This window comes from Anneissia japonica, unplaced genomic scaffold, assembly GCF_011630105.1.
Source record: "Anneissia japonica isolate Jap-2015-1 unplaced genomic scaffold, ASM1163010v1 scaffold284978_len400890_cov162, whole genome shotgun sequence".
Lineage (NCBI taxonomy): Eukaryota > Metazoa > Echinodermata > Crinoidea > Comatulida > Comatulidae > Anneissia > Anneissia japonica.
In genome coordinates, this window is record NW_022728715.1 from 226,923 (window position 1) to 253,362 (window position 26,440).

Sequence of the window (26,440 nt, forward strand, 5' to 3'; positions counted from 1 at the left end):
TACAGCTCTTCAGAATATCTTTAATCAATAGTTTGGTTTTTTACAAATAATTATTTACAATATTGAAAATAAAATTGCACAAAATAAAATCATTACGTATTGTCGACCTCTCATGCCATCTAATGAACAAGGCATTAACCATTCTATGTACAATAAGGATATTAACATGGTTCCCTCACTTGCATCATTAATATGATGTAAACAAATGGATTCGGATAAAGATACGAGTTATATTTACAGTATCATATAATTTTATGTATTCAATTTTTAAACTTCATTATTCATAACTACAGTATGTAGCCGGATATAGCATGGGCATAGCATTGATATCTTATGAACAATGAGAGATTGTTTGCAATACTTGGATATAGCATGGCTATAAGCATGGGTATGATGAGGACATACTGTATGCTTATAGTACTTTGATATGTTATGTCCTATGTCAGGCATGGGCATGACATTGATAAATCATGTGACTACATTAATACCACGGATATCATCTGGATATAGTATGAATATGACTACAGTACCGATATAGCATGAATATGGAAGGATATAGCATAGATATGATCTGGATATAGTATGAATATGACTACAGTACCAGAATATGGAGGGATATAGCATTTATGAATATGACTTGCATTACAATAGATGTCATAAAATGAGACGTATATTTATGTGTATATATATGTATATTTACTTTTTAAATCGATAAAATTTATAGCTGGAATACATAATTTCACTAATCATTAGAATTTGGTCACAAAAGCATTCAACAATTGATACAAATGGCAAGTTAGAATTTTAGTAGTAGAATAGTGTCTAGGTTTCTCATCTATAATAATCAGGCATGTAGATGAATTTAAGGAAGAGTTATGCAGGAATTTCTACATGCTTATGTTTATATAGGTATAGTATGTGGAAGCATATTTGTAGCATCTACTGTGGCAGTGCTACCAAGTACACATAGACTGGTAGTGGTTGTACATACTAAAGGTAGCATGCTGGTGATGGTTGTATCAACTAGAGACAGTACGGTGATATACACCTACCAGTGGCAGTACACTTACTACCTGTATTATATCCAGCGGTATTCAACAGAGTGGTAGTGTATATACAGTGTGCCTAGAAGTGGTAGTAGTATGCACTATTAGTGGTGGCCAGACTGACTGACAATACAATCTCTGGCGACAGTACACTGGCCTACTAGTGATAGCAGGGCTCCAAAGTGTCTTGGAATCCGGGCGACTTCACACTCCTGCAAGCATCTCCTGGAAGCGATTTATTATACTTGCTTGATTTTACTACCAGTATCACCAATTTTTTACCTGGAGTCTCTCTATAACCACATGGAGCAAAATCAAATTAGATTAGAAAGCTCATTTAACCAGATCTCCTAAAAGTGGCTTCTTCAAACCTGGGAATGCTGCTGTAGCCAGGGTGGACTAATGGCACCTACTATTGTTAGTACAGTGGTATACACAAAAGCTAGTACAGTGGTGGTACATCCAGTCGGTGGTAGCCGGAAAATACAATACAAGTGTTAGTACAGTAGAGTGGTGCTGTTGTACATATACTAGTGGTAGTACACACAGATACGATGGTACATCTACTATTTTAATACTACTAGTGCACATTTACTAGTTATATAGATCAGTACTATACAACCAAAACACCTCTGCATGCTTGATTCTAAATAGTGATTCTAAAAATTAGTTATTTAAAATATCTTCTATTGAATAATTTGTTTTCATAATGCTGTTGAGTGTCTGGAATCTGAATCTTCAACGACTTTATCTATACAGGCAAGGGTCTCTGCTACCACCTTCAGTGTCTCAACACCGCTGAGTAATTGCCTAAAAAAATAAAATATAATATAATTATAATTAGCACAAAGCAAAGTCTAACTTTCTTGAAAAGTAAAAAAAAAACATGCTTCATGTCAACACGGAACTGGTCACGACATGAGTGTTCAGAGACAACGCAGCTGAAAAGAACAGTCACACAAATTTGAGTTGACATGAGTTTAATTTGAGTTGAATTCCTTTCAGTTGCCCATAGAGTACCACAGTCATGTCGTCACAACGCCAGGTGGCCCCCTCTGTTGTCAACCAGACGTTGGTTACCGTTCATTACACCAGATTACGCCTGAATGACTTCATAGGCTTTCTGAAGGTATTTTAAAATCTAATATTTTACCACCAAAATGTACTAAAAACACAAAAGCTCGCATTATATTAGTTTTGAACACACATTTAATCGTTTAATTAAAATTTACAAAGAAAAACTAAGATACAACATTTTAATAACTACGTTAGGAATTGAGATCAATGGTTTGTCAGTGGAGAAAATGGCGTCCGGTTTAACGCATTTTGCAGCGATGAAAACGGAGTATATCACATGATTTTGTGACGAAACACTATAGTACTCTATGTTCTACATTTTGCGAAAACTGAAAAAAGCGCTTCAAGTCAACACAAGCTTAGTTCCATTCAGTTCCTTTGAAAATTGAAACAATTCAACTCTCACTAATTTATTACAGAACTATTAAAATCTACAATTCAATTATAATGTTCTTTTCATTGCTTTTGAAATGCATATCTTAGACCAATATCCGCACCAATGTCACAGAAAACATGACACAAAATCATACAATGATATAAAATACAAATTAAGTGATCAGGCCAAGCAGCAAATTTAAGGGCAATACCTGCATATGCCAATAATATAGGAACAATATTATTTGCTGTGCATTGGAAATGAAAAGATTTTCTTGTTTAAATTTGCAATTGAAAGCTATAAACCTTGCTCTCGGTACATTTATTTATGTATTTACCAATTTATATAGCACCCTTTTCTTGAATATTCATGTTCAAAGAATATACAAAATACAATACAAAAATATATATTTAGAAAAATATGACATTAGTACCGTATATACAAATTGATTAAATAATTGATTTAGAATACTTATTGACATTAATAGTTAACTGCAAAATTGATAATTAAAAGGAGACAAGCTAATTATAAAAAAGTTATAAAAAAATTAAAATTTAAACTACAATAACTTATAACCAAAATATAAAAAAAATTCAAAACATCTCAAACCCAGGCATTGATGACAACAATAATTCAGAGATAATATATTAAAATTAAAATGAACAGGGAGAAGTAATAAATAGTTTAAATTTAAAGTAATAATACTCCTTTGATCAAATGTATCTGTTAGTTTTCATTGGCATTCTGATTGCAAATATGATGGAAATAAGTAAACTCCATTTAGGATTATCATAAGGCCAAATAAAATAAATTGTTTGTTTGCCCTTCTTTTTTTTTAAAATGATAAATAGGGGCAGATGAAAAATGTTTTTTTTTTTTTTTTAATTATTATTATTTTTTTTTTAAATACTCATCAGATGGAATAAAAATAACACACAGAGGCCTAGAATGGCAATATCTTACATCAGACAACAACTTTAAACTAATTTGTAGGGCATCTGGCAAAAAATAAAGATAAAATAATTCACTCACATTTTTTCTTAATTTGTAAAGAAAAAAGCTAAAAAAAACCCTTTTTTTAAGTTTTTTTTGTTTTTAGGCCCTTATTTTTTTCAGTGAGTTAGGGGCGGGTGGAGACGGGCAAACAAAATTTTTTTTTTTTGGCCTAATGTAGGTAGTATGATATTTTCAGATTCAGTTATACCGCCCTCTATAATGTAAACCAAACTCAAACATTGCCATTGATTCCATTTTTTATCCCTATTTAACAATTTTAGCATCAATTATTAGCATTTGATCTCTAGGTTACAAAGATCTAATAATATGATTTTTCATTTTTTGAGAGAAGAGCCTGTTTTTGCTAGAATGGGTCACATATGTTTCAATGGAAAAAAAAGTAATATTTAAAATTTAAGAATTTGAAGACATACTTAAGTTGGTGCTCAGCATCTCTTGATAGTGAAGCTAGTTTCAACGAAGTGGCTTGGGCCTTCACACGTATTGCACCTAAGTCGCCATTGCTCACTTCTTCGGGCGGAGCAGACTTTGGTTCAGATTGCATATGATGAATATGAGACTAAAAAAAACAAAAAACAAAACCATACATCAATTGATAAATCAAATTTTGTATGTTAATGAGCATGAGAGTGAGCTTAGAGGTAATGTTGCTGCTTATTGAGCTGAAAACCCTGGTCCAAACAAGGCCAGCGTCAGGTTGTAATTAGAGGCAGATCGCTCTGCTCCTTAAATAATCCTCGCATGAGAGTTAGGCGGGATAAGGTACAATGTATACGGTACTAGTAACTAAGGTAAAAGTGGTCTTCAAAATCTTCTAACCTGGTTTTTAAACACTATACTGGTAATTTATTGACAAATAACAATGCCTGCTGTGATAATGACTCTTTAAGTAGAGGTATTCTTCTTTGATATTTAATTGGATTATTGAGATAAGCCTCTGGCAAAACCTGGGTCACCAACCCGCCGAAATGCCTTTCAAAGTGTTTGCTGGAAAAATGGGATAGTATCTGCATGTGGGGAATGCAAAATAGGCACATTAAAAAATAAAATATATTTATATCAATTATACCATGCAGAAAATAATACAATAAATCAAAAAAATAAAAAATTGTTTTATCTCTGGGATTGACAATATCATTGTAGATATGTAATAGGTCAGGCTTAAATTGTTTTTCTTTCACATTTATACTCAAGTATTACTTTGAAAATGTTTACCTTTAAATGTTTGATTTCCTGTTTCAGTTTGGAAACATGTGATTCAGCCGCAACAGCTCTATCCTAGAATAAAATAAACAAAATTTAATTACTAAAATATTATAATATTCTGATACAAGATTCACACAGGAAAAAATGATGCATGGAATGTGTGCTGGGAAAAAATTTAACAAGTGCACAACCCTGCTACATGGCATCTGCATGAGGGTGCATTGGTTAAACATTTGCACACGTTCTTTGTAATAACCATAATGCAAAACAGACATTACAAAGGTATGAAAAACTCCCACTGCTTCATTTGAGAATTTTTTTTCTGTCTAGACTTGAGCAGTTGCATATACTTGCGGTGGGTTTGAGGTGCGACAGCGGTGCTGCATATCAACTCTACAAATTTTAGCACATTTTTTAATTATTGTGCAAATGGATGGATTTATTCAGTGTAAACAGCAAGTATAACCCACAAAAGTCTGAAGAAGACTTATTTCCAGTGCAGTGTTTCTGGTGGTGATTGGGCAGTACACCGGGAGGCAATCTCCTACTCTGTTCCGAATAGTGTACTGAGTTCTTTAACATGCACACAGGCCATACATAATGCCCACAGGACCAACGGCTTAAATGTCTCATCTGAAAGACAGTGCACTATCGTAACTTGCATTTCAGACCTCCAGCTGAAACACAAGGAGAGCAACGATGGGAATTGGACCGGGGACCTAGAAATCTCCACAGTTCAGCGCACACGCGGTGGCTACCACCAATTTAGCCGACTAAGCTAAGCTGCACTCAAGAAAAATGGTGATGATGGCGAAAATGGTGAAAATAATGGTGATTTCAGTAGGAATATCTTGGGAACTCGATATCACATTTAGCACATGTCCCTGTAAATGTCTATGTGTGAGAATAGGGCATAAGAAGATATAAATTGTCCAAGTAAAATCACACGGTCAAAGTAATTATAGTTACATAATCCACAAAATTTTAAGTAGACAAACACATGGAAACCATAAAGTATTAAATTATTATTTTGCTAAAATCCTACATGGGTGTGGTTTAAATTTCCTTCTATTTCTTTCCTATCCCTATCGTTAATCTGTTATAGTTATCTGCAAACTACATTTCCTGACGCAAATGAAACCAACATTTCAAGTTTTCTTTTTGGGTACGAAGTAAATCTCTACAGCAAATTCTCTGGGGGCAGACAACCCAGCTGCAGTCAAACTGTAGCTGAATCACTCCATTGGCGGCAAAAATAAAAGCCGGGTACACATTTACTCTACCAATCAATATAAGGTGCCTATGCAGCGAGTACAGTAACTCTTGCTGTGAACAGGCTGCCAAACAGGGAGACAATATTGTTGACCAGTATTTGGTTTTAACTGGGTAATTGTAAAATTATACAGTAAAAGTAACTTAATAATAAAAAAAGTCACCATTTGTGCAGACTCGATGGACAAAAAAAGAATTCATATTACTTCCTTCAAATTATAGTAGAAAATGTACTGGTATACTCTGCACATGACTATTTGCATGAGACACGGTCAGTGCTAAAAAAAGTGCCTAACCGCCTGTTGGAGGCATCATGCTTGTCTCAGGATGCATTTTGAAAGGGGTGGGAAGAGGGGTTTCTGTAAGACAACCACAACTGGGCTATAGGCAGTATTGGAAAGTCACCAGAAAATATAACAATATAACAGAAAAACAATTTTTAAAATGTTTTCCTAGTTCCAGGCTATCTGTTGGGTTATATATAATTAACAATTTATTAATTAATTAATTAGTAATTAATTAATATTTAATAATAATTATATATTAATATTGTGCACAGGAAACATTTGGTGCTGGATGCATTTTATTAAGACAAATTCAGGCCTAAAACATGGTCAAAACATAGTATTTACTGAAGTAAATTTCTTTGCTAGCCATTTCATGGGTGTTTAACATCAAACAAAGCATGAAGAAATTGTAAAAAGCGGTCAGAGAAAATGATGTTATCTTTCTAGACCGAGGAACTGCCCAAACTATATCGTAATATAATTATTATTATGCTCAAGGGACAACAATAATCTCATTCTCAACAATTATCTAATACATATAATTTTTATATATTGATAATCATTGGATAATTTGAGTTCGTTCCAATACATTTCGTCCTGTTAAAGTAAAGAATCTGAAAAGAGAATAATTGGATTATTTTTTTATTGGACAATTTTCAAATAATCCAGAGCTGCGGAAAGACAGCATAAAAGTGAAAGGAATTCTGAAAATAATAATTGCAGCAATTATAACAAAACTGCAAAAATTGGCAAAGTTTTTCACAAGTTGCTAGGGCAACAAAGACAACTTTTGAACATATGCCAAACATGTGGACAAAAGCTTTAAAGCCCATATTAAGTATTTATAAAACAATAATTGCAGCAATTATAACAAAACTGCAAAAATTGGCAAAGTTTTTCACAAGTTGCTAGGGCAACAAAGACAACGGACAAAGAAATACAGTTTGCCGGCCAATGACAAGAGATTGGTCAGTATCTATCCAATCACAGAAGACTAGGTAATATCTAGCCAATCAGAGGAGATTTTTTATTTAACCAATCACAAATGATTTGGTAATATTTAGCAAATCAAAGAGGACTGGGTAATACAGTACCTAGCTATATGAATTTCAACTAACGGTAGCATATCGTACTGTGTTCAGTACTTACTGTAGTTCTTCTCAAATTGTCCTCCACATGCTGAACCATGGTCTCCAACGCCTTTGCATCTTCGGCTTCTCTCTGCTTTAATCGCCGTATTTCACTTTCCATTTCCCTCATCCTTGATTTTTTTTAAAAAGGGAGAGTATTTTATTTGTTAAAAAGTAAAGAAAAATACCATATGTATGGTTTAAGTTTATGTGTCCTAGTCTCTTATTTCAATACATGACATTTTGTATGTACTGGAATTATAAAATTTAGTGATAAAATGGAAAGGAGGGGAGGGGTGTTGATAAGAAGAGCATGCCCCCACCCATTGGATTCACCACTGATAAAATATCCTGTGTAACACTTGAAAACATACGTGTGTGTGCATGTATGTGTGTGTGTGTGTACAATAGCACCATCTGGTACTGCATGGTATCTCTTGGGAAACATTTGCATTTTCTGGTAGACAAGGTGACTCCTATGAATGTGCACCACAGTGGCATCCTCTGGTACATTCATGACCCTTTCTGCTGATGCACCTCATGTGCCAATCAGTATATGAATGATATTACATGTAGGGTCTGCTGGTTCATTTTGACCCTTTGGTTTACATTGGTACCTTGGTATTGGTATCCAGGAATTTGAAATAGCGGAGGCCCTAAGGGACTTTCACAGATGGAGGGTCTATACTAAAAGAACATTTAGAAATTATGACATCTCAAGATGGCCAGAAATGGCACTCTTAGACTCAAAATTTTAGTAGAATTTTCGTTTTTTCTCAATTTATTTTAAATCTTGAAAAATTTAGGGGGCCCCAGGCTGGATTTCCCCCCCCCCCCTCTTTGAATCTGCCACTATACAGTCATATCTTTTGGTAAACAATGTTTCCTTCTGCATAGAAACGTGGAAACTCACACAGTAGATTTTCCTGACAGTTGGCTATTTAACGCATTCTTTAGCAGTAAAGTAAATGCTTGTATCAAAATGTCTCTTGGGTAAAAGTCTGTTATCCATAAAATTGCTACACGCTATTTGCTACAGCTGTCGGCTACTCATGGTAGCAAATATAAAATGGAAAAACTAGACATTGTATCGGTGATCTGACCAACTACTGACTGTTACCAGGCCTCAGGTCTGGAAAGTGGAAAACTACAGTACTATTAAAACAAAAACTCTGCTAGGCCTATCCTGAAAAGGTTGTTTTTTACACTTAGTTTTGTACAAAGGTTATGGTTTATTTAATTCATCTTTTGAACAACAAGGCCCTATGAATGAGTTTTCTTTTTAAACTTATCTTTTATTCTTTTCTATACGCTTTAGTCATACAATCAACGGAAATATTGGATTAAATATTTCACTTTTTATTGAAATTCAATACCATTGCGTAAGAAAAAAAAGTGTGTGATGATTGCTAGTGTCGACGTTTAGTTAATTAGACGGGCAACTGGCCCATGGTTACGATATATTGGGCGAGTTGAACCTGTTTCAAATTTCCTGATAAGTCGTCAACAAATTGGGGAGCCTTCCTGGTTATGTTGGTGATAGCTACGTAGTTAATAGGTTTGCGTTAGCATCAGTGTAGTAATTTTATGGAAACAACTATGTCTTTGTATCACTCTGTTCAGCCTTAGTTGATCCTGCAGGTGCATCCTTGCATCACTTGGGCATATCATTTTTTTTATTTTATTCATATAGTCACATGGACCAAAAAAAAGTTCCATTTGCAAAATTAATCATAGGTACCAAAAAAAAAAAGACAAATGATGCTCTATTCAATTATATAACTTTAGGGAGTGGCATTTGTTTTCATTGAGAACAAATCATTTCACTGACAGGCACTGAACCCTAGACCTTGGGATTAAAAGGCAAGGCACCTTAACTACCAAGCTATAGCTCCACTAATTATATCCACTGGTTGAAAAATATCAAAGTGGACACCTTTGTATCCTTACAGGATATGTTCAGGCTAACACTGCAGTTCAATAACCGACTGAGTAGCCTGGTACACCTCTGTACATCAAGGCACTACCTGGTACAGACTGAACATGTACAGTAGGTATGTTGTCGGCAGGGTGCTAAGAGGGTACACCTTTGTACACCCAGACACCACTCACACACCCTGGTAGAGATTAAACATATAATTCTACACTGGTATTTATTCTGTACCTGGGCGTGAGAATATTATTGTACCTTTGTACAACCAGACACACCATTTCACACCCTGGTACAGACTGAACATGTACTGTACAACTATAACTACAGCTAAATTATCATCAGAACACATTTAGTTCGAATGCAAACCTGTCCTGCAGCTGGAGCTCAAACTTGCAGCCTAGATTAGAAGCTGACCCCTGGGGATACACACATGACAAGGTCAAGTTGGCCGCATTAAGGAGGATGCATTCAAAATCACTGTTAGCGCCAGATTACGTAAATGCTTGTGTTCTTAAGGATTAAAAATATTGATCTTTAAAAGAGAGGGTTGAATAAAATGTCATAGGACTAAATATAGGCTATAATATAAATGGGATCCCTAAAATAAATATAGCAAATAAAAATAAAATATGCCTTGAACCTTGTAAATAAAAATATGCTAAATAAAGAAAACACTGACGTAATAGGATGTTACTAGGCTAAAATAATACTTGTCAAATAAAATGTCCCTAGACTATGAAAATAGTAAAATGCAAAATTATTTGTGTCACTGAAGTGTCCTTAGAGCAACGTAATGACAAATTTTGGTATCAAATTCTGTGTTTAAATAATTGTAATTACATAATTCATACAGTTATAGTGCAATAATTCACATTATAGCAATATAATAAATAAGTTTTGGAATTTCTGTTTTGCTAATAATATAACAGACATTTTTCTAAGAAAATCATTAATTTGTCTGCGATCAAAAACAAGAAAAAAATTTGTTTGTTTTATTTTCAATTCCAAGCTAATAACTAATGGTCCCTAAATACAGAAAGCAATTAAAAGTTTAAATTTCATTGTTAAAGATAAGCTGACTGTGATGAATTTAAAAAAAAGGAAAACTTTGAAAAATATACTTCAAATTTTGAATAGCTTTTGTGTTTTTAAGTAAGTTATTGACTTATAATTGAATATTTTCATTGAAAAATATCTCCTTATTTAATACTTTGTTTCATGAACTTATTTTATTAAAAATTGTCAGAGGACAGAAAATAAAATGAAATTTTGTTTTATTTCATTTAATTTTGGCCAGATAGGATTACCAAAATTAAACTAAATCACTGTCTAGTGATAGTGATATGTACAAAATTATCAATGAAATCAGTCAAAAAAAGATAAAAACATTAATAATACAATGAAAATTACATGTATTGTAGCGTAAACGATTTTGCCAAAATGAAGGAGAAAATAAAATTCTAATTTTATTTATAAATTAAAAAGTGTAGTAATAGAGTAGTATGAGATTAATAACTGCTTTAAATTTATATAATTAAGGAAAATATATATATATATATATATATATATAATAATAAAAAAATATAACATTACATATTTTTTTTAATGAAATTTCCATTTTTTGTTGCTGAGGGTGAGTTAACTGGCCAAAAATAAAATTATATTTTTATTCAAAATCAACATTTTTGGCAGTCAGAGGGTTCACTATAAACCAAGTTTTAAAAAAATTCACGCAAAGTACTGTAGGCCTATTCTTACATTTTTTGAATCACCAAATCAATTTTCCTACCTCAGCCCCAAACATGGCAGGGCTGAAGTGGTCTCTGCCTCCATGGAACCCCTTTATTTTGAATTCCTGGGTCGGCCACCGTTATGCAACAATGAGGTGGAGAGAGAGAGAGAGATACACGGTAGCCCGTCGAAAGGCAAGTGCTTTAACAGATTAAATCAAGTTGAATATTTCCACATTACAGATTGCTTCAATTAAAGTCATGTGACCGTTACGCACTTCCACAGCAGGCAATTGCCCGTGATTGGTCATAGCGTTTGTGCCTGGTACTACAGGCTGGCATCCTATTCATCGGGGCCTTAGTGGGCTGTTCACAATCATACAAATCAAACAAAAACAATACCAGAATAGAACTGGATAAGATCGCTTTATCTAGGTTGACATTAAACTCTGAAAAATTAATATTAAAGATTGTACAATAAAAAGCACATTTTGGTTGGTAATATTATAGTGATTGATAATAATATGATAACAATGATAATGATGAAGATTATAATGATAATGGTGTTTGTATCTTGAATGCCAATATATAGGCAATGTCGTAAGGTTACAATCTTCTGTGCATATTCCTTTTCCTGGAGTTAATGTCTCTAAACATGGTTTTAACATCAGGCTTCCTACCACATTTTTTTTACAGAACTACTGATGTTTATTTTGATTCATTATGATTATTTCAAACTTAAGTTAAAAGTTGTTTGTTATTGTCTTAGGCTTTAACTGACTTTCTTTATCCGTTTCATGTTGCATAAAAGCACATTTATAATTGGCAATCCGGGTCAGTTGGTCAGGTTTCTTTTCTTTTTGTTTTATTGTTTGTAGCCCTAATTTAGGACTAGTTTAAAGGTTTATTTCCAAATCCAAATTTTACACCAATCTTGAAAGCGCCCTTTTCAAACATGGCGGATAAAAAAAACAAAAAAAAAAACAGGAGTACTCTAGTCCGTCAGTAGGTAACACTTGACTTTTGTTTTGGCCTGAGAGCCACAGCAGCAGTGGCAGCTCCAGAATTTTGCCAATAAGTTCGACAGGGAGTCAAAAGCAAGGGGCAACCTAAGGCCTCAGGTTAGGGCTCACAAGGTTAAATCCCCAGTGACGTAAATCGGAGAGAATTTATAGCTTAGAATGGTTAAAAACAAGACTAGGGAATACAATCACCATAAACTTTGACAGGCCAGCAAATAAAAATATTTTTAGTTTGTCAACCTCAAGTGGTGTCCTACAAGAGGGGTCTTGCTTCTTTCGAGGATGGGAAAAATTTCTCCCTCAACCCCTTGCTGACCTTGTCGCTGGGAGGCACCAAAAGTACATAGCCAAAACATGTGATGAATTAAGCAGTGTCCAAGAAGACAATATCTCTGCTCATTATTTTCAAAGAATCAAGGAATCTTTATTGTCAACAATACAACATGATACTGTACAATCAAAATTTGGATCCAGGAGCTTACTATGTTCTTCAACATGCTCATCTCTTCTAAAAGACCTTGTGTCAAAACATTTATTTCGCATTAATTTAATTTTATGTGCTAAGCTACAAGATAAATAAAATAAGTAGACAAAATGTACTGTACTGTCACAACTGATGGACGAAGTGACTCAAATATTCATCAGTGTTTTGCCCTGATCAGTGTTGCCAGGAATTGCGGTACTGCATTAGCAACCTCTTTAATTCAAGTGCGTTTAGCAGTGTTTAGTAAAGTTGTTTATAATAATAATAATAATAACAATAGTTTTCAATACAGTGCCCTACTGTATACTGCAATAGCTCTCAGAGTGCTACAGTATTATTAATATGTTGCCTGTTCAGCAAGGAACACTAATTCACACACAAAATACTAATATCATCATACTGATTATTTCCCATGGCATGTTTAGGAGACTTTTCTAGTATTTTTAGCAAACAAAATTGGGGGGGGGGGGGGGGGGGTTTATTAATGCAGTGCTTAGTGCAGGCTTCATCATTACAGTATGCTACTTTAAGTATGGTTTAGTGGTCACCAGTAGTAAACTTCTGTGTTTTTAGCCATGTTTTGTGCAGTCAGAGGTTGGTTTTGTAGATTATTATTCAGCCAACTGGTAAACGTTTTGTGTCTGCAAAATAAAACGCTGATTAGGCCTAGGCACTCTAGGTCAGCCTTTCAATAAATGAACACCATTCCATTCTATGCCTAGGCTAGGCTGTATATGATGTTTTTTCAAGTCATTAGACTCTATTCAAAAGGGGTAATGCCTCACAGTGTGTGCATAGCTGAGTTTTTATGGACAAATTTACGAGTAAAAATGTTTCAATTGGGAGAATACTGTAACCTTTTGTTTATATACAATTCAGCTATTGTATGCTTAGCAATGGTTAGTCATGCTTAGAGAGGTAAGGATACAACTTGTCAATTTATTGTGTCTTAACCAAACTGTGTTTAAGAGCATCTAGCACCAATACTGAGCATTTTCATTTGCAACACTAATTTCCGGAATACTCTAGAAGTTAATGACTTAATTTTTTTGCTATTTTAATAACGTACAAGTATTAGTGTGTGTGCTGTTTGTGAATGAAATCATTATCAAGATGGTGAATCTGGGGCCAGTGACTTTGTGTTCCGAGATTAATTTCTTTTAAAAATTTTAATAAAATGTACTTCTACTGTCGGCATACTGTACAAAAATTTAGCAAAGATGATATTTACAATTTAACAGTTCATGAGATTTATGAAATTAACTTAACTCTATAACAATTTTTAATACTCTAAATAGAAAGGCTAGAGTTGGAGGCCCATAAGCAACACCCAATCCCTGACCAATCCTAAAATGAATCCTAAGGGGGCTCCTGCAGGCACTGCTTGTACTGGGAACCAAATCGTACAGTACCTGTCTCTTATACACATCTTATAGCAAATAAAAATAAAATATGCCTTGAACCTTGTAAATAAAAATATGCTAAATTAAGAAAACACTGACGTAATAGGATGTTACTAGGCTAAAATAATACTTGTCAAATAAGATGTCCCTAGACTATGAAAATAGTAACATGCAAAATTATTTGTGTCACTGAAGTGTCCTTAGAGCAATGTAATGACAAATTTTGGTATCAAATTCTGTGTTTACATAATTGTAATTACATAATTCATACAGTTATAGTGCAATAATTCACATTATAGCAATATAATAAATAAGTTTTGGAATTTCTGTTTTGCTAATAATATAACAGACATTTTTCTAAGAAAATCATTAATTTGTCTGCGATCAAAAACAAAATATTCATGTGTTTTGCCCTGATCAGTGTTGCCAGGAATTGCGGTACTGCATTAGCAACCTCTGTAATTCAAGTGCGTTTAGCAGTGTTTAGAAAAGTTGTTTTTAATAATAATAATAATAATAATAATAATAATAATAATAATAATAATAATAATAATAGTTTTCAATACAGTGCCCTACTGTATACTGCAATAGCTCTCAGAGTGCTACTATTAATATGCTGCCTGCTAATTGCAGCACTAATTTACACACAAAATACTAATATCATCATACTGATCATTTCCCATGGCATGTTTAGGAGACTTTTATTCTAGTATTTTTAGCAAACAAAATTTGGGGGGGGGGGGGAGGTGGTGTTTATTAATGCAGTGCTTAGTGCAGGCTTCATCATTACAGTATGCTACTTTAAGTATGGTTTAGTGGTCACCAGTAGTAAACTCCTGTGTTTAGCCATGTTTTGTGCAGTCAGAGGTTGGTTTTGTAGATTATTATTCAGCCGAATGGTAAACGTTTTGAAACGCTGATTAGGCCTAAGCACTCTAGGTCAGCCTTTCAATAAATGAACACCATTCCATTCTATGCCTAGGCTAGGCTGTATATGATGTTTTTTCAAGTCATTAGACTCCATTCAAAAGGGGTAACGCCTCACAGTGTGTGCATAGCTGAGTTTTTATGGACAAATTTACCAGTAAAAATGTTTCAATTGGGAGAATACTGTAACCTTTTGTTTATATACAATTCAGCTATTGTATGCTTAGCAATGGTTAGTCATGCTTAGAGAGGTAAGGATACAACTAGTTGTCAATTTATTGTGTCTTAACCAAGCTGTGTTTAAGAGTATCTAGCACCAATACTGAGCATTTTCAGTTGCAACACTAATTTTTTTGCTATTTTAATAACGTACAAGTATTAGTGTGTGTGCTGTGTACTGTTTGTGAATGAAATCATCATCAAGATGGTGAATCTGGGGCCAGTGACTTTGTGTTCCGAGATTAATTTCTTTTAAAAGTTTTAATAAAATGTAATTCTACTGTCGGCATACTGTACAAAAATTTAGCAAAGATGATATTTACAATTTAACAGTTCATGAGATTTATGAAATTAACTTAACTCTATAACAATTTTTAATACTCTAAATAGAAAGGCTAGAGTTGGAGGCCCATAAGCAACACCCAATCCCTGACCAATCCTAAAATGAATCCTAAGGGGGCTCCTGCAGGCACTGCTTGTACTGGGAACCAAATCGTACAGTACTGTTTACATGCATTACTAATTAATGTTGAAAGAATTGATATAAATGAATTGAGCAGTACAAGGCATAACAATTAATCATTTAAACTCACATTGAGAAATCTTAGAAATTATGTAATTTTCTTTCATGATACAATTATTATTATGTAATAATTCAAGATTTAAGAATGTTTTATTGTCCCTTTTTTAAATTTGACTATTCTTCGCAACAGCTGGGTTACAAATATAAAAAGGATAAAATTACATGAAAATCACAAGATGAAACAACTTGTTACATTTAAATTCATGTAAAATTTTTACAATTGAAATAATACGCAAAAAGACAATAATAGATACAAAGATAGATGGGGAAGTACTGTAGCTTGGGGAATCTGATGTTTGCCTTTTAATCCAGGGTCCTACAGTAGGTTCAAATCCTGTAGGAAGGACAGTTCACTTCCCTAGTGTCACTAGGAACCTGCGGTTATCAAACATCTGGGACATGTGGCAGAACAGACCAGCTTCTGCAGCATCGTTCACCCTCATTACACATGGCTCAAATAAAATAAAATATACAGGTTCTCCATTCACTATTTAAATAAAATAATTATAATGATAATTAAAATCAATATTGTTACGATATAATAATACTTACTTTTTATTGTCTTTTTCACTATGTCTTTTAGAATCTTGCAGTTCCTTCTTTAACTTTGTATTCTCATGTTTAAGACGCTGCATTTCCGAGGACACGCCGCCATTTTCTTTATGGTTTGACTTTTGTTCACTCGGTCTAATCCCTGTAAAAGTCTTTCTACGTACATCATGAGGTGCATTACCTCCGCTTTCCGACAATATATCTTCAATGGACACGTGCACATCTCCGTCATCATAATCAGGAGTGTTATCGGTATCGGATTGTTTATCATTTTGGTACTTATCATGATGTGTGGTATTAGCCTTACTCTTACGGTTTACTTTGCGATCCTCGCGGGCAGTATTAGAACGTGCTCTTGAACCATGTTTATCGCTTTTATGACCTTTCGACCCTGATCCGTGAGAATGTGAAGTTGCCCGGGTGGTCCTGGGCACAGCATAATCTTGGTGGCTGGCTCCTTTTGGTACGGCGTAATCTTCACAGCCCGTATCTAGCTCGCCTTTCCTTCCAGCTGTGTTCGACTTGTTGCTTCTCTGGCTTTCCCCATCTTCAGACTTACGTGTTGGTGGCACATCGTACAGAAAATCAATGATCTCAGCTTGCTGTTGGGGAGCGTTTTGCTTGCTACCTCCATTTGCTCCATGATGCCCTTTCGATTCTTTCTCGGGAAGAACCGGCGGCTGCTGGGATGGGGGTTGTTGACGATTCTGCGACTGAAATAGAATTATACAAAATATCTAAGTAGTTGACCCATTAACAATACATGTCGTTTAATGTGGATCTGAGGACAAACATTATCACTTACAAACTGTCAAAAAAATCTCCTCTTACTTTGGGTACTTTGTGATGCTTGGGAGCTGAGCTCCCGCCAGCGAAGAACCTCCTAACAAAAGCCATCTTAGCACTGTGCTGGCTTTAACGGCAACTTGTTCGACAGCCTATCATGACTTAGGGCAACATCCTTGCTGGCAGGAAGTTTGAATTAGACTAATGACGCGAGAGGAAAATGCATTTTGACTCACCCGCATACCGGCTCTCTCCTGTATTTTTCACCAAACGCAATTGCTCTACACTCCCAACATTCAATAGAAAATGAAACAATCCAAGGCGACAGTCAAATTTTAAGTTTACCAAACACAAACTGTTCTAATTCTCTCAGTAAAATTTGACTACTCCTAAAACTGTGGCCTTCCCTGGCGCTTAGTTCGAGTGGCCCGAAAATTTGTCGCTAATGAAGAGATTTCCTGTCTTGGCCGCGTAACCTTCCCTAGGATGTTTCTTGTGACACCACACTACAGCTAACCTGTTTCATCTATACAAGATCTCCAATGTTTTCTCCAGAGGATTTTACAAAATTAAATCGTTCATTTCTGTCGCAAATTCAACTGGTGTTGCTAATGAATATTCATGAACAACAAGGCAGGTCAGACCTCAACATTTTGATTGTAATACAAATAGTTTCTAAAAAGTATATAATCTACTAGACAATTTAAATTTAGCAAAAAAAAAGTCTCAACATGTTAATTATTTTTTTGTCTGTGTTCCTATGTTGCTGCTGACATATCAGTAGTTTACATACATGTAATGCATTATTAACATTATAATACATTTAACAGAAATAATGTATAATGAAAATGTAATGAATAAATGTAATGTTAAACAATAAAAGGTCATGGTAATAAAAAACAATGTTTTTATCTTGAAAAAAACTTCTAGAAATAATCCCAATGAAATTCAATTTTGTCTAATTCCATTTCCTTTAAAATTTGTTTTTATGTTAGTATTGATTGATTTGATTGAATAAAAATAATGTTGTTGAAATGAAAAATAAAATTTATGTTTATTCGGAATATCCACTATCAGTAAGTCATGCCTTATAATTAATAAAAGGGAAATAAACAATGTTGAAACAAAGTAGCTTAAGTCAAAACTAGCACCATTGCAAATTGAAAGAGAAAATGCTAAATTCAGATTGTCTATCAAGTAAAGTTATTTAAAGACAAAAATATTAATAAGTCACAATCATATAGATGCATGTACAGTTTATTAAGGTTGCTATTGCTAATTGCTAACAGTTTGCAGAATTTAAAAAGATTAAGAGTAATCAGGTAGAGCTCAATAAAAATGATTTTTTTTTCTTTTAAAATGCTTTCATCTAATTGTCTTTGTAAAGTGGTCAAAGATTATTAGATGAGGAAGGAAATAAGAAAATATTGATAACAGCATTCCAATATCAAAATAAATGATTTCAAAGAAATGAAATTATATATAAAATAGAAACAGGAGAAGCTGTTAAAAATAGTAATGATTGTAAACTCAGTCGGCAAAACTGTTGGTGGTTACTTTGTGTGTGCTGAACCGTGGAGATCCTTTCACTGGTCTAATTCCATCGCACGACCAACCCCCATCAAAATAACAGAGGGGAGATGGCGGCTTTTCGGACACATCCTGACACAAAACAGAAATTCACCAACAAATCTAGCTGTACAATTCTACTTCACCGACATAAAACACAAAAAGTACAGAGGTAGACCTAGATACACACTCCCAGTCACTCTCAACAATGACATAAAAAAACTAAACCAACCTTGGATGAGACTGAACAACTTAAATGATGTCGAAAAAGTTTAGAAAGTTGGCCAGCACGAGAAGTAAATGGAAACATATTGTTCTATGAACAAGGCAGAGAAATCAGACGATTACTCGGCGAAGAGGCATTAAAGTAAAGCAAAGAAAGGTCTCTCCGTGTTTCAGCTAGAAGGCTAAAATACAGGTTTTCTTGAAAGAATGTCAAAGGAGGCTTGAATAAAATTCAAGTCTTATCATTTAGCAAAATTATTCTATCAAAAATATGTAGAAAAACAAGAGAGTTAAGATGGTGTCCTTGTCTAGAAGAACATTTCCAGAGTCTGAATCAAACTATAACCACCGACCAATCAGAGCAGCTGGGCAAGGAATACATGCTTGTCACACAAACACGAGTTGCCCCACAAACGCTATTTTTTTTTATGGGACTTTCTTTGCAACAATGTCTAAAGGGGCGGGGCTTACTGGATAGTAAAATTACATGATCTGCAAAATAATTTTGATATATACAGATAGAAGCAATTTTCCATAATAATAATATTAATTTTTAACAATTTTGTAAATATCATTCAGTTTTCTGTATTCGTATGTTTGGTCACTGTTTGTGCAGAGGTCTCTCTTCATGATATATTTACTAACGCCAACATATGTATGTCAAAGGCTGACGAGTGTCTGTAATTAGACGGCTACAACTACCAGTACCAGTATTACTGAATTGAAATAGTCTTTATCAGGCCTGTAGCCAGGGGGGGGTTTTTATGGTTTGGGTGAACCCCCCCTTTTCTAGCGAACCCTCTGTTTACTAGCGAACCCCCTCGAATTTTTTAAAGAATCCCACTTGGATGGAATGTCTGTTTTTAACTTAGGCCCTACCCAGCATTAAAAATCCAAATTTAGCACCTAATTCATTATTTGGTCATCCGTTTTTAAATTGTAGCAATTGATACAAGCCTACATTCATAAAATATCTCAGCTTTAGAAGTTCGGAGATTTAAATTGAACGCAACTCCAGCAAACCATGACTTTATGATGGCTCACTAAAGGATGGCAAACATCGATAAAAACCCGGCTGCCATCTCAAGTTTCACTGGCCTTTGGCTGAATGTTTGTAAGAAATGTACCAACCGGTAACGAAATCGGTCGCCGTCTACCTAGAGTAAATGGTGCCACCAAACGAAACTAAAGTTTTGCGACTTAATCAACCAATGCAGATAAAGTTTTGCGACTTAATCACCTGATTGTGGATTGTGTGGTTAGTAAATTCCATTGCCACACTGTCCATAGCGCACACTGATGGAGCATTTTTGGGAAATTGAATCTCCTTTTTTCCATCCCAAACAAAATATTATTAATAAATCAACATGGTCCATCTCAGTCATCATAGCCAGTCACAAAATTAGGATAGGAAGTTTGTTTTCAACAGCAGACACACACAACTGAACGGAGTGCATCAATTGGAGTTTGTTAATTTTTAGTGATAAAGAATCATAACGTAAAATAACTGACTTTTTTTCGTCGGCTGTTGCAAAGAAGAAAACGACAGATAGTCCTTTAAGGTGGGTTATTGATTACAAAATTAGCCTAGCCTAGATGTTGACTAGCTAAGTTCGGTCCTCGCTCATTTAGAGACAGAATTATACCCTGACGACAACAAACTAGTGTAGGCCGAGGCCTAAGTACAGTAGAACGTACTACTAGGCCTAGGCTTTTGTTGTAAAAGTTAAAGTGCATGTACAGGATGCGCCATAGGCCTATATTAAAAAAAAAACACATTTTGTTTATTATTATTGGTTGGCCTGAGACCTAGGCAGGCATGCCAGCTTTACCGTCAAAGGTCCTGAGATTCAACGATGACGTCAGTGCACGTTTACAAACGCCATTGATTGGCGTTGAATTTCATTTTTTTTTTTATGAAAGATAGAAATTATTGAACATTTATCTATATAAAAACAAGATTAATATTGTATAAATTGTATTTTTAAAGATTCATAATATAATTCATATTTCATTTGGTAGACAATAAATATTCAGTAATATATACTAAAAACGATTATTAATTCCGAAATGTGCATCAAATCTCAGCTATTATTTATCAGTATGTATTATGTTAAAGTCTTAAAATAATAATTTCGAATATGCCTACAGTAGTACATAACAAATAATTGTAATTAAAGTTTACGTTCCCATGATGTTAGATGACGTATTGAATATGATGCTATATTTTTGGCTCTGACTTCATTTAATGATGGCCCTGGCCCTGTCAGTAATGACAATATATGTAGATTTGTAGAATATATGTAGTAAAATAGTAGGACTACTATTATTTTCAGTGTACAAAATGAGAATAAAGAAGTAGTAGAACAAGAGGTATAGGAAGAGGAAGAGGAGGAAGAAGAAGAAGAAGAATAGCCTTTTTTTGTTTTATAATAATAAATGTGTTGAGTATATTGATATTGATTATGCGATGAGGGGTTTTTTTAAATATTTTTCTGTGTTATTTAAACATGCCAATTCTCAGAAAATATTTTTAATTATATTATATTACCACCTTTTTATTACATAGATCTTTTTCAAAACATAACTGCTTTTATAACATTATATAGACACATTAAACACAAAAAACTGCTCTGGCTTCGGGGGTTTCGCACCCGACCCCACCGTGGCCCTTAAGCAGGCCCTGGATCATACGCCCAAAGAACCCCCCTGGCTACAGGCCTGTTTATATTTACAGTATTTAAAATAAAGATCTACTTATTCATAGCAGTAGGTTTGATTACATTTTTTTTTTCTTAAATCTCATTTTTTTACACTGACAGGGACATGTGCGCAAACATTGAAATTATTTATTTCTAGACTTTTGCTACAATATTATTCTCTTATTTTAACCACTAATATTGACATTTTTCACAATAGTTTGTCTACATTCCGTTCTATTATTAATCATTTGAATAGGTGAGATTTTTGTACTCTTTCGTCTGTATATTTGATATATTTAAATTTTATATATTTTACCAGCCTGTTAGTGGCGATGATTCGCTGTTGGTCTGTTGAAATGAAATAAATAAATAAATAAAGATGCGCCTTTTCTCTCGGCAACAGCTTTGAACACTAGAATAAGAACATGTTTATAATTATAAATAAGCATTGAAATATTAATAAATGCAAGAGAAAGACTGGTATACCTCAAGCTCATCATTTCTTTCTGAAGTGTTTTCCTTTTCCTTCACCCCCAGGCGATGGTCATTCTTTACAAAATTTTGAAAAGAAAATGGATTTTCTTCTTCTATTTCTGATCTTTTATCAACCACTGCAATAAAAAAAGAAATTATTCCTATCAAAATTTCTTACCTTTTTTTTTCGCATATTTTTTTTTTCCCAACATGAAAATGATATGAAGTTTGATTGCTGTGGCTTATGGCTATTCTAATTTCAACAACAAATTGCACGATGACATTTAGCTATCAAGGAACACTGACAATTACTGTAGTACGATTCATAATGTTTAAGATCAGCGATACAGGTACAGTATCCAATCAGGAAATTAGTACTTTAAACTAGAACTGATATCCTTTGTTATGACATCATAGTAGAATGTCCTAATCTAATATAATTGCTTAATCATTTGACCGAACAGAAGCAGACTCTACCTCTGCAGAAAATGCAGATTCAAGGTTAGTTTCCTGTGTTTCTGTCTTTCCCCTGTGCAGCCTTGAGTGTCCTTGTATGACAATTTGACCCTGTAACATGCAATGATTACTAGTCGCTAAACATTAATAAATACACCGCAAAAATCATATTAAAGAGAGCTTGGAATATGCAACAGTCAATACTTGTATACTGTTAGTATGTTCCGTAAATTGGTTATTTCGTACGCATTAAGTTAACAGGGATTAAGTTTATTAGTATTTTGTAGAGGGCGTGCTGGAATTTGAACTTCTACTTTGTAATGCAAGGGTCGAGAGTATAATTTTGATAAGATCTTTGATACACCGAGCATTTATTGGGCTTGACCCAGTTACTGAGTATCAGTGTGAGGAGCACATATGCCGTGGTACAAATTTTGTACAACATAAATGCAAAACTGAATGCCATTGCAGCATGTTTGAAGGTGGAAAAGGCAAGGGGAAAGGTGGAAGGCACATGGCCCATGTTGGGACTCACTACCAGGACAAATATGGATGCATTTTGAGATCAGCAGGGACAACTATCGATGGCATGTTCATCAGCTGCAGTGGAGATCATCTTTGAAGCAGTCATATGTAAGGCAGAGCAGGGGAAAATCCAGAGAAAAAATCTGGGTAGGGATCATGGAAGGTGCAAAGCACTGTGTGTGGGGAGGGGAGATGCTTGAGATTTTTGTTTCTAAATACCTGACCATAGATACATGGTGGTACATGGAATTTAAATTGAAAATTAGCTTGTTTTGGAGTACCGGTTTCCTCTCACTCCTTGATTCTTTTCTTCTCTCTTGTTTTCGCACGTTTTTGGGGGAGGGGGACTGTCTCCATGGCACTTTTCCCTGGATCCACCCCTGCAGAGGTAAGTATATGTAAGTTAGGTAGTGGCAGTACACCAGAGAACAGTATTGGGAAAATATAATGTAGCTTGCAGTATAGAAGCCAAGTTCGACGATTTTGTTGAGGCGTCAGACGACACGAGGTCCAGAACTGTCAACAGGAAGAAATTTCCCTCTGCCCTCCTGTTCACTGGTAGTAGGCCATAGACCCACCGATAATTCTTACCTGTAGGTGGGGATTGTAGCTCAGTACTATCAGCTCTTTCACTTTTTCCACATTCTTGGTTATTTTGTTTGCAGTTCGATTTGGCCAACTTCGACTTTTCTATTGTTGGAGAAGCTTGCTCACTTGCAGTGGAATTTCGCTTCACAAAATGGTTGAAGGAGAATGGATTGATCTGTTCCTCCCCATCATCAACTTCCATTTCTCTGCTACTTGGAAATTGGTGATTACATCAGTGACCAAGGATGTGAATCATGTCTTTTCGTGTTGGCCAGTTTTTCTTAAATCAGGAAAAGTGCAAAGAAATCTATAAGGCAGGGATGTAGTTATAGTGGTGGGGAAAAGATGAGGGGGCACCCAGCTTTAAAGTTCTTCACCCAGTCTATAGCTAATTTCATGGCCCTCCACCCACCTTTATTAACCCTCCTGCCCATCTTGGGTGTTATTATTTAAAGTTACCAATGTCATCGCCCTTCACCACCATTATTTTAACCCCATTGGTTATGCTTAAAATCCACTATTAGTGTTTACAATGTCATCCACCCTTAAAATGTCTACCAACTCTTAGTTTTCTAAAGCTACAACCCTAGCTATAGTAAGGTTTAGAATAGTTAACCAGACTATTGGCAATCATATTATTTTATCACATGATTAAGTACACACAAGTATTTGCTGATCACAATCATGGGACCTTATAATACTCAATTAGCAAGAAGCATTTGTTCTGCTCTTGGCTTTTGTCCTAAAAAATTGACAGAATCATTCCAAAAGCCAAATGGGTGTAATTTCATCACATAGGCCAAGGGTTTCAATTAACTCTATTAAAGTGGCATACTGTCAGTCAGTGGTGGCTCCAGAAATCTGCCAACAGGGGGCCCGACATGTCAGTCAGGAGGTTAAAAAAAAAACAAAGGGGCCCAATAGAGCCTCGGCTTGGATTCCGGAATAAAAATCCCTGTTAAGTTTCACAGGGAGAGTTTTTATGGCTTAGTTTGTGCCCAAATTGTGATTCTAGGCCACAATATTAAGAACTGGCAATCAAAATAAGGTTATTTGTGTAGGCAAATCATTACTTTCGTAGTTGGAAGATTTTTTTGGTGGGGCCCAAGCCTGCTCGGTAGGGGTGTGGGGGGGGGGATTTTCAATGTTACCACCACTGTAAACAAACAATAGGAAATGGAAAAGATATCACAGACATGTCAGTAGACCTACTATACATCGCAGTCGTGGCACCAGACAATGGAGGAGTGAATTATTACCTACAAAAGGGTTGAGGATTCCGTTGGGGAGGACGGGGACATCACAGAACCCATTGGAGGGGGTACAGGAAGCACAGACCAAGGCTCTGACTTGCAAAAGTTGTGCACAAGAATTTTTTCTCCCCAAACAACTGTTTTCAGGGGCGAATCCTGATATGTCCGAAAGGGGGCTGAAAGTCGGGCCAATCGAGACACTAGCTAGGGGTCTGGGGGAATTTCGGCCGCAAAATTTTTGTTTTCCAGATGCCCGAAGTTAACCTCAGGGACCTTTCGGTTGATCAATCATTTCTTTTTTTTTTTATTTTCCAAAATCTTCCACTGGTTTTGAGTTCCCCGATTGGAAGTGGGAGGTTGAAAGGGCCAGCTATGATCCAAAATGGTGCTTCCATCACAGGTGTCCCAAAGGGCACAATCCCGCTCTTCCAATTCCAAACCAATATCCAATATCATGTTTTGTTAAACATGCATGTCCTAGAATACGGGACCAACATCTTAACATCCCACCAAAGAACATCATTCATAATTAGAGTGGCGTAATTTTACCAAAGACCAGCTGGCAGAGTCAAAGAGATTGTTTACTCGAAAAGAATTTCATCTGATTTACTGTTCCTACAGAAACAAACGGACCTTTTGGTTGATCAATCATTTCTTTTTCTTTTTTTTTTTGATTTTCCAAAATCTTCCACTGGTTTTGAGTTCCCCGATTGGAGGTGGGAGGTTGAACGGGAGGGCTATGATCCAAAATGGTGCTTCAATCACAGGTGTCCCAAAGGGCACAATCCCGCTCTTCCAATTCCAAACCAATATCCAATATCATGTTTTGTTAAACATGCATGTCCTAGAACACGGGACCAACATCTTAACATCCCACCAAAGAACATCATTTATAATTAGAGTAGCGTAATTTTACCAAAGACCAGCTGGCGAAGTCAAAGAGATTGTTTACTCGAAAAGAATTTCATCTGATTTACTGTTCCTACAGAAACAAACGGAAAACATTATTTTATAGGCAATTAATAAAGAAACTATATGAAGTAAATAAAAAACCTAGTTTACAAGAAAGATACTGTACAGAAATTAGTGTAAATTTAGAAACAATTAGCTGGGCCTAGGGATCGTCTCAATCTGTTGTATTAATATGTGATGTAGCCCAGAAGCAGTTACTGTAGGCCTAGCAGGGGTCCCAAGTCTCCCGGAACTCACAGAAATCTCCTGGAAATCATGGAGGCCACCCGCACACCAGCAAACAAAAATCTCCTGGAAATTAACCAATATCCCACAAATCCATAATACGTGCAAGTTTTTACTGCTTTTATCAATTGTTTGATGGAAGTCATTTGCCAAAGTGTATCACAAATGTGCAGCAAAATAAAATTAAAGTTACGAAAGCTCATTAACCAAATCGGTGGCGGTGGATTCACAGGGAAAGCTCCCCCCCCCCCAACAAGTTTTAAAAACTAAAAAAATGGAGAAGATAATCATATTTAAATTTAAGTCTGAGAGTGCCACTTCTAGCCATCTAGGCCTAGGTGCCATAATCATAAAATTTTTCTTACCTCAGCCCCAATCATGATGGGGCTGAGGTGGTATAC

The 26,440-nt window shown here is 35.1% G+C and overlaps 1 protein-coding gene across 5 annotated transcripts; it reads right to left on the minus strand.

The window, feature by feature from the left end:
- Positions 1-25,840, minus strand: LOC117114512. Of its 5 annotated transcripts, none has more exons than XM_033258183.1 (8): positions 25,759-25,840; positions 23,593-23,869; positions 22,033-22,157; positions 16,265-16,977; positions 7,431-7,542; positions 4,732-4,794; positions 3,930-4,075; positions 1-1,856 (listed from the first exon to the last, which is right to left on the minus strand). In XM_033258183.1, exons 2-8 carry the CDS (start codon positions 23,789-23,791, stop codon positions 1,751-1,753), a joined length of 1,464 nt encoding a protein of 487 aa, XP_033114074.1. In that variant the 5' UTR covers positions 23,792-23,869; positions 25,759-25,840; the 3' UTR covers positions 1-1,750. The 5 variants fall into 5 exon arrangements, with proteins under 5 accessions (XP_033114074.1, XP_033114075.1, XP_033114077.1 ...); XM_033258184.1 differs by lacking the exon at positions 25,759-25,840 and adding an exon at positions 25,476-25,734; XM_033258186.1 differs by lacking the exons at positions 22,033-22,157; positions 23,593-23,869; positions 25,759-25,840 and adding an exon at positions 22,199-22,332.
- Between the last annotated feature and the right edge of the window lie 600 nt (positions 25,841-26,440).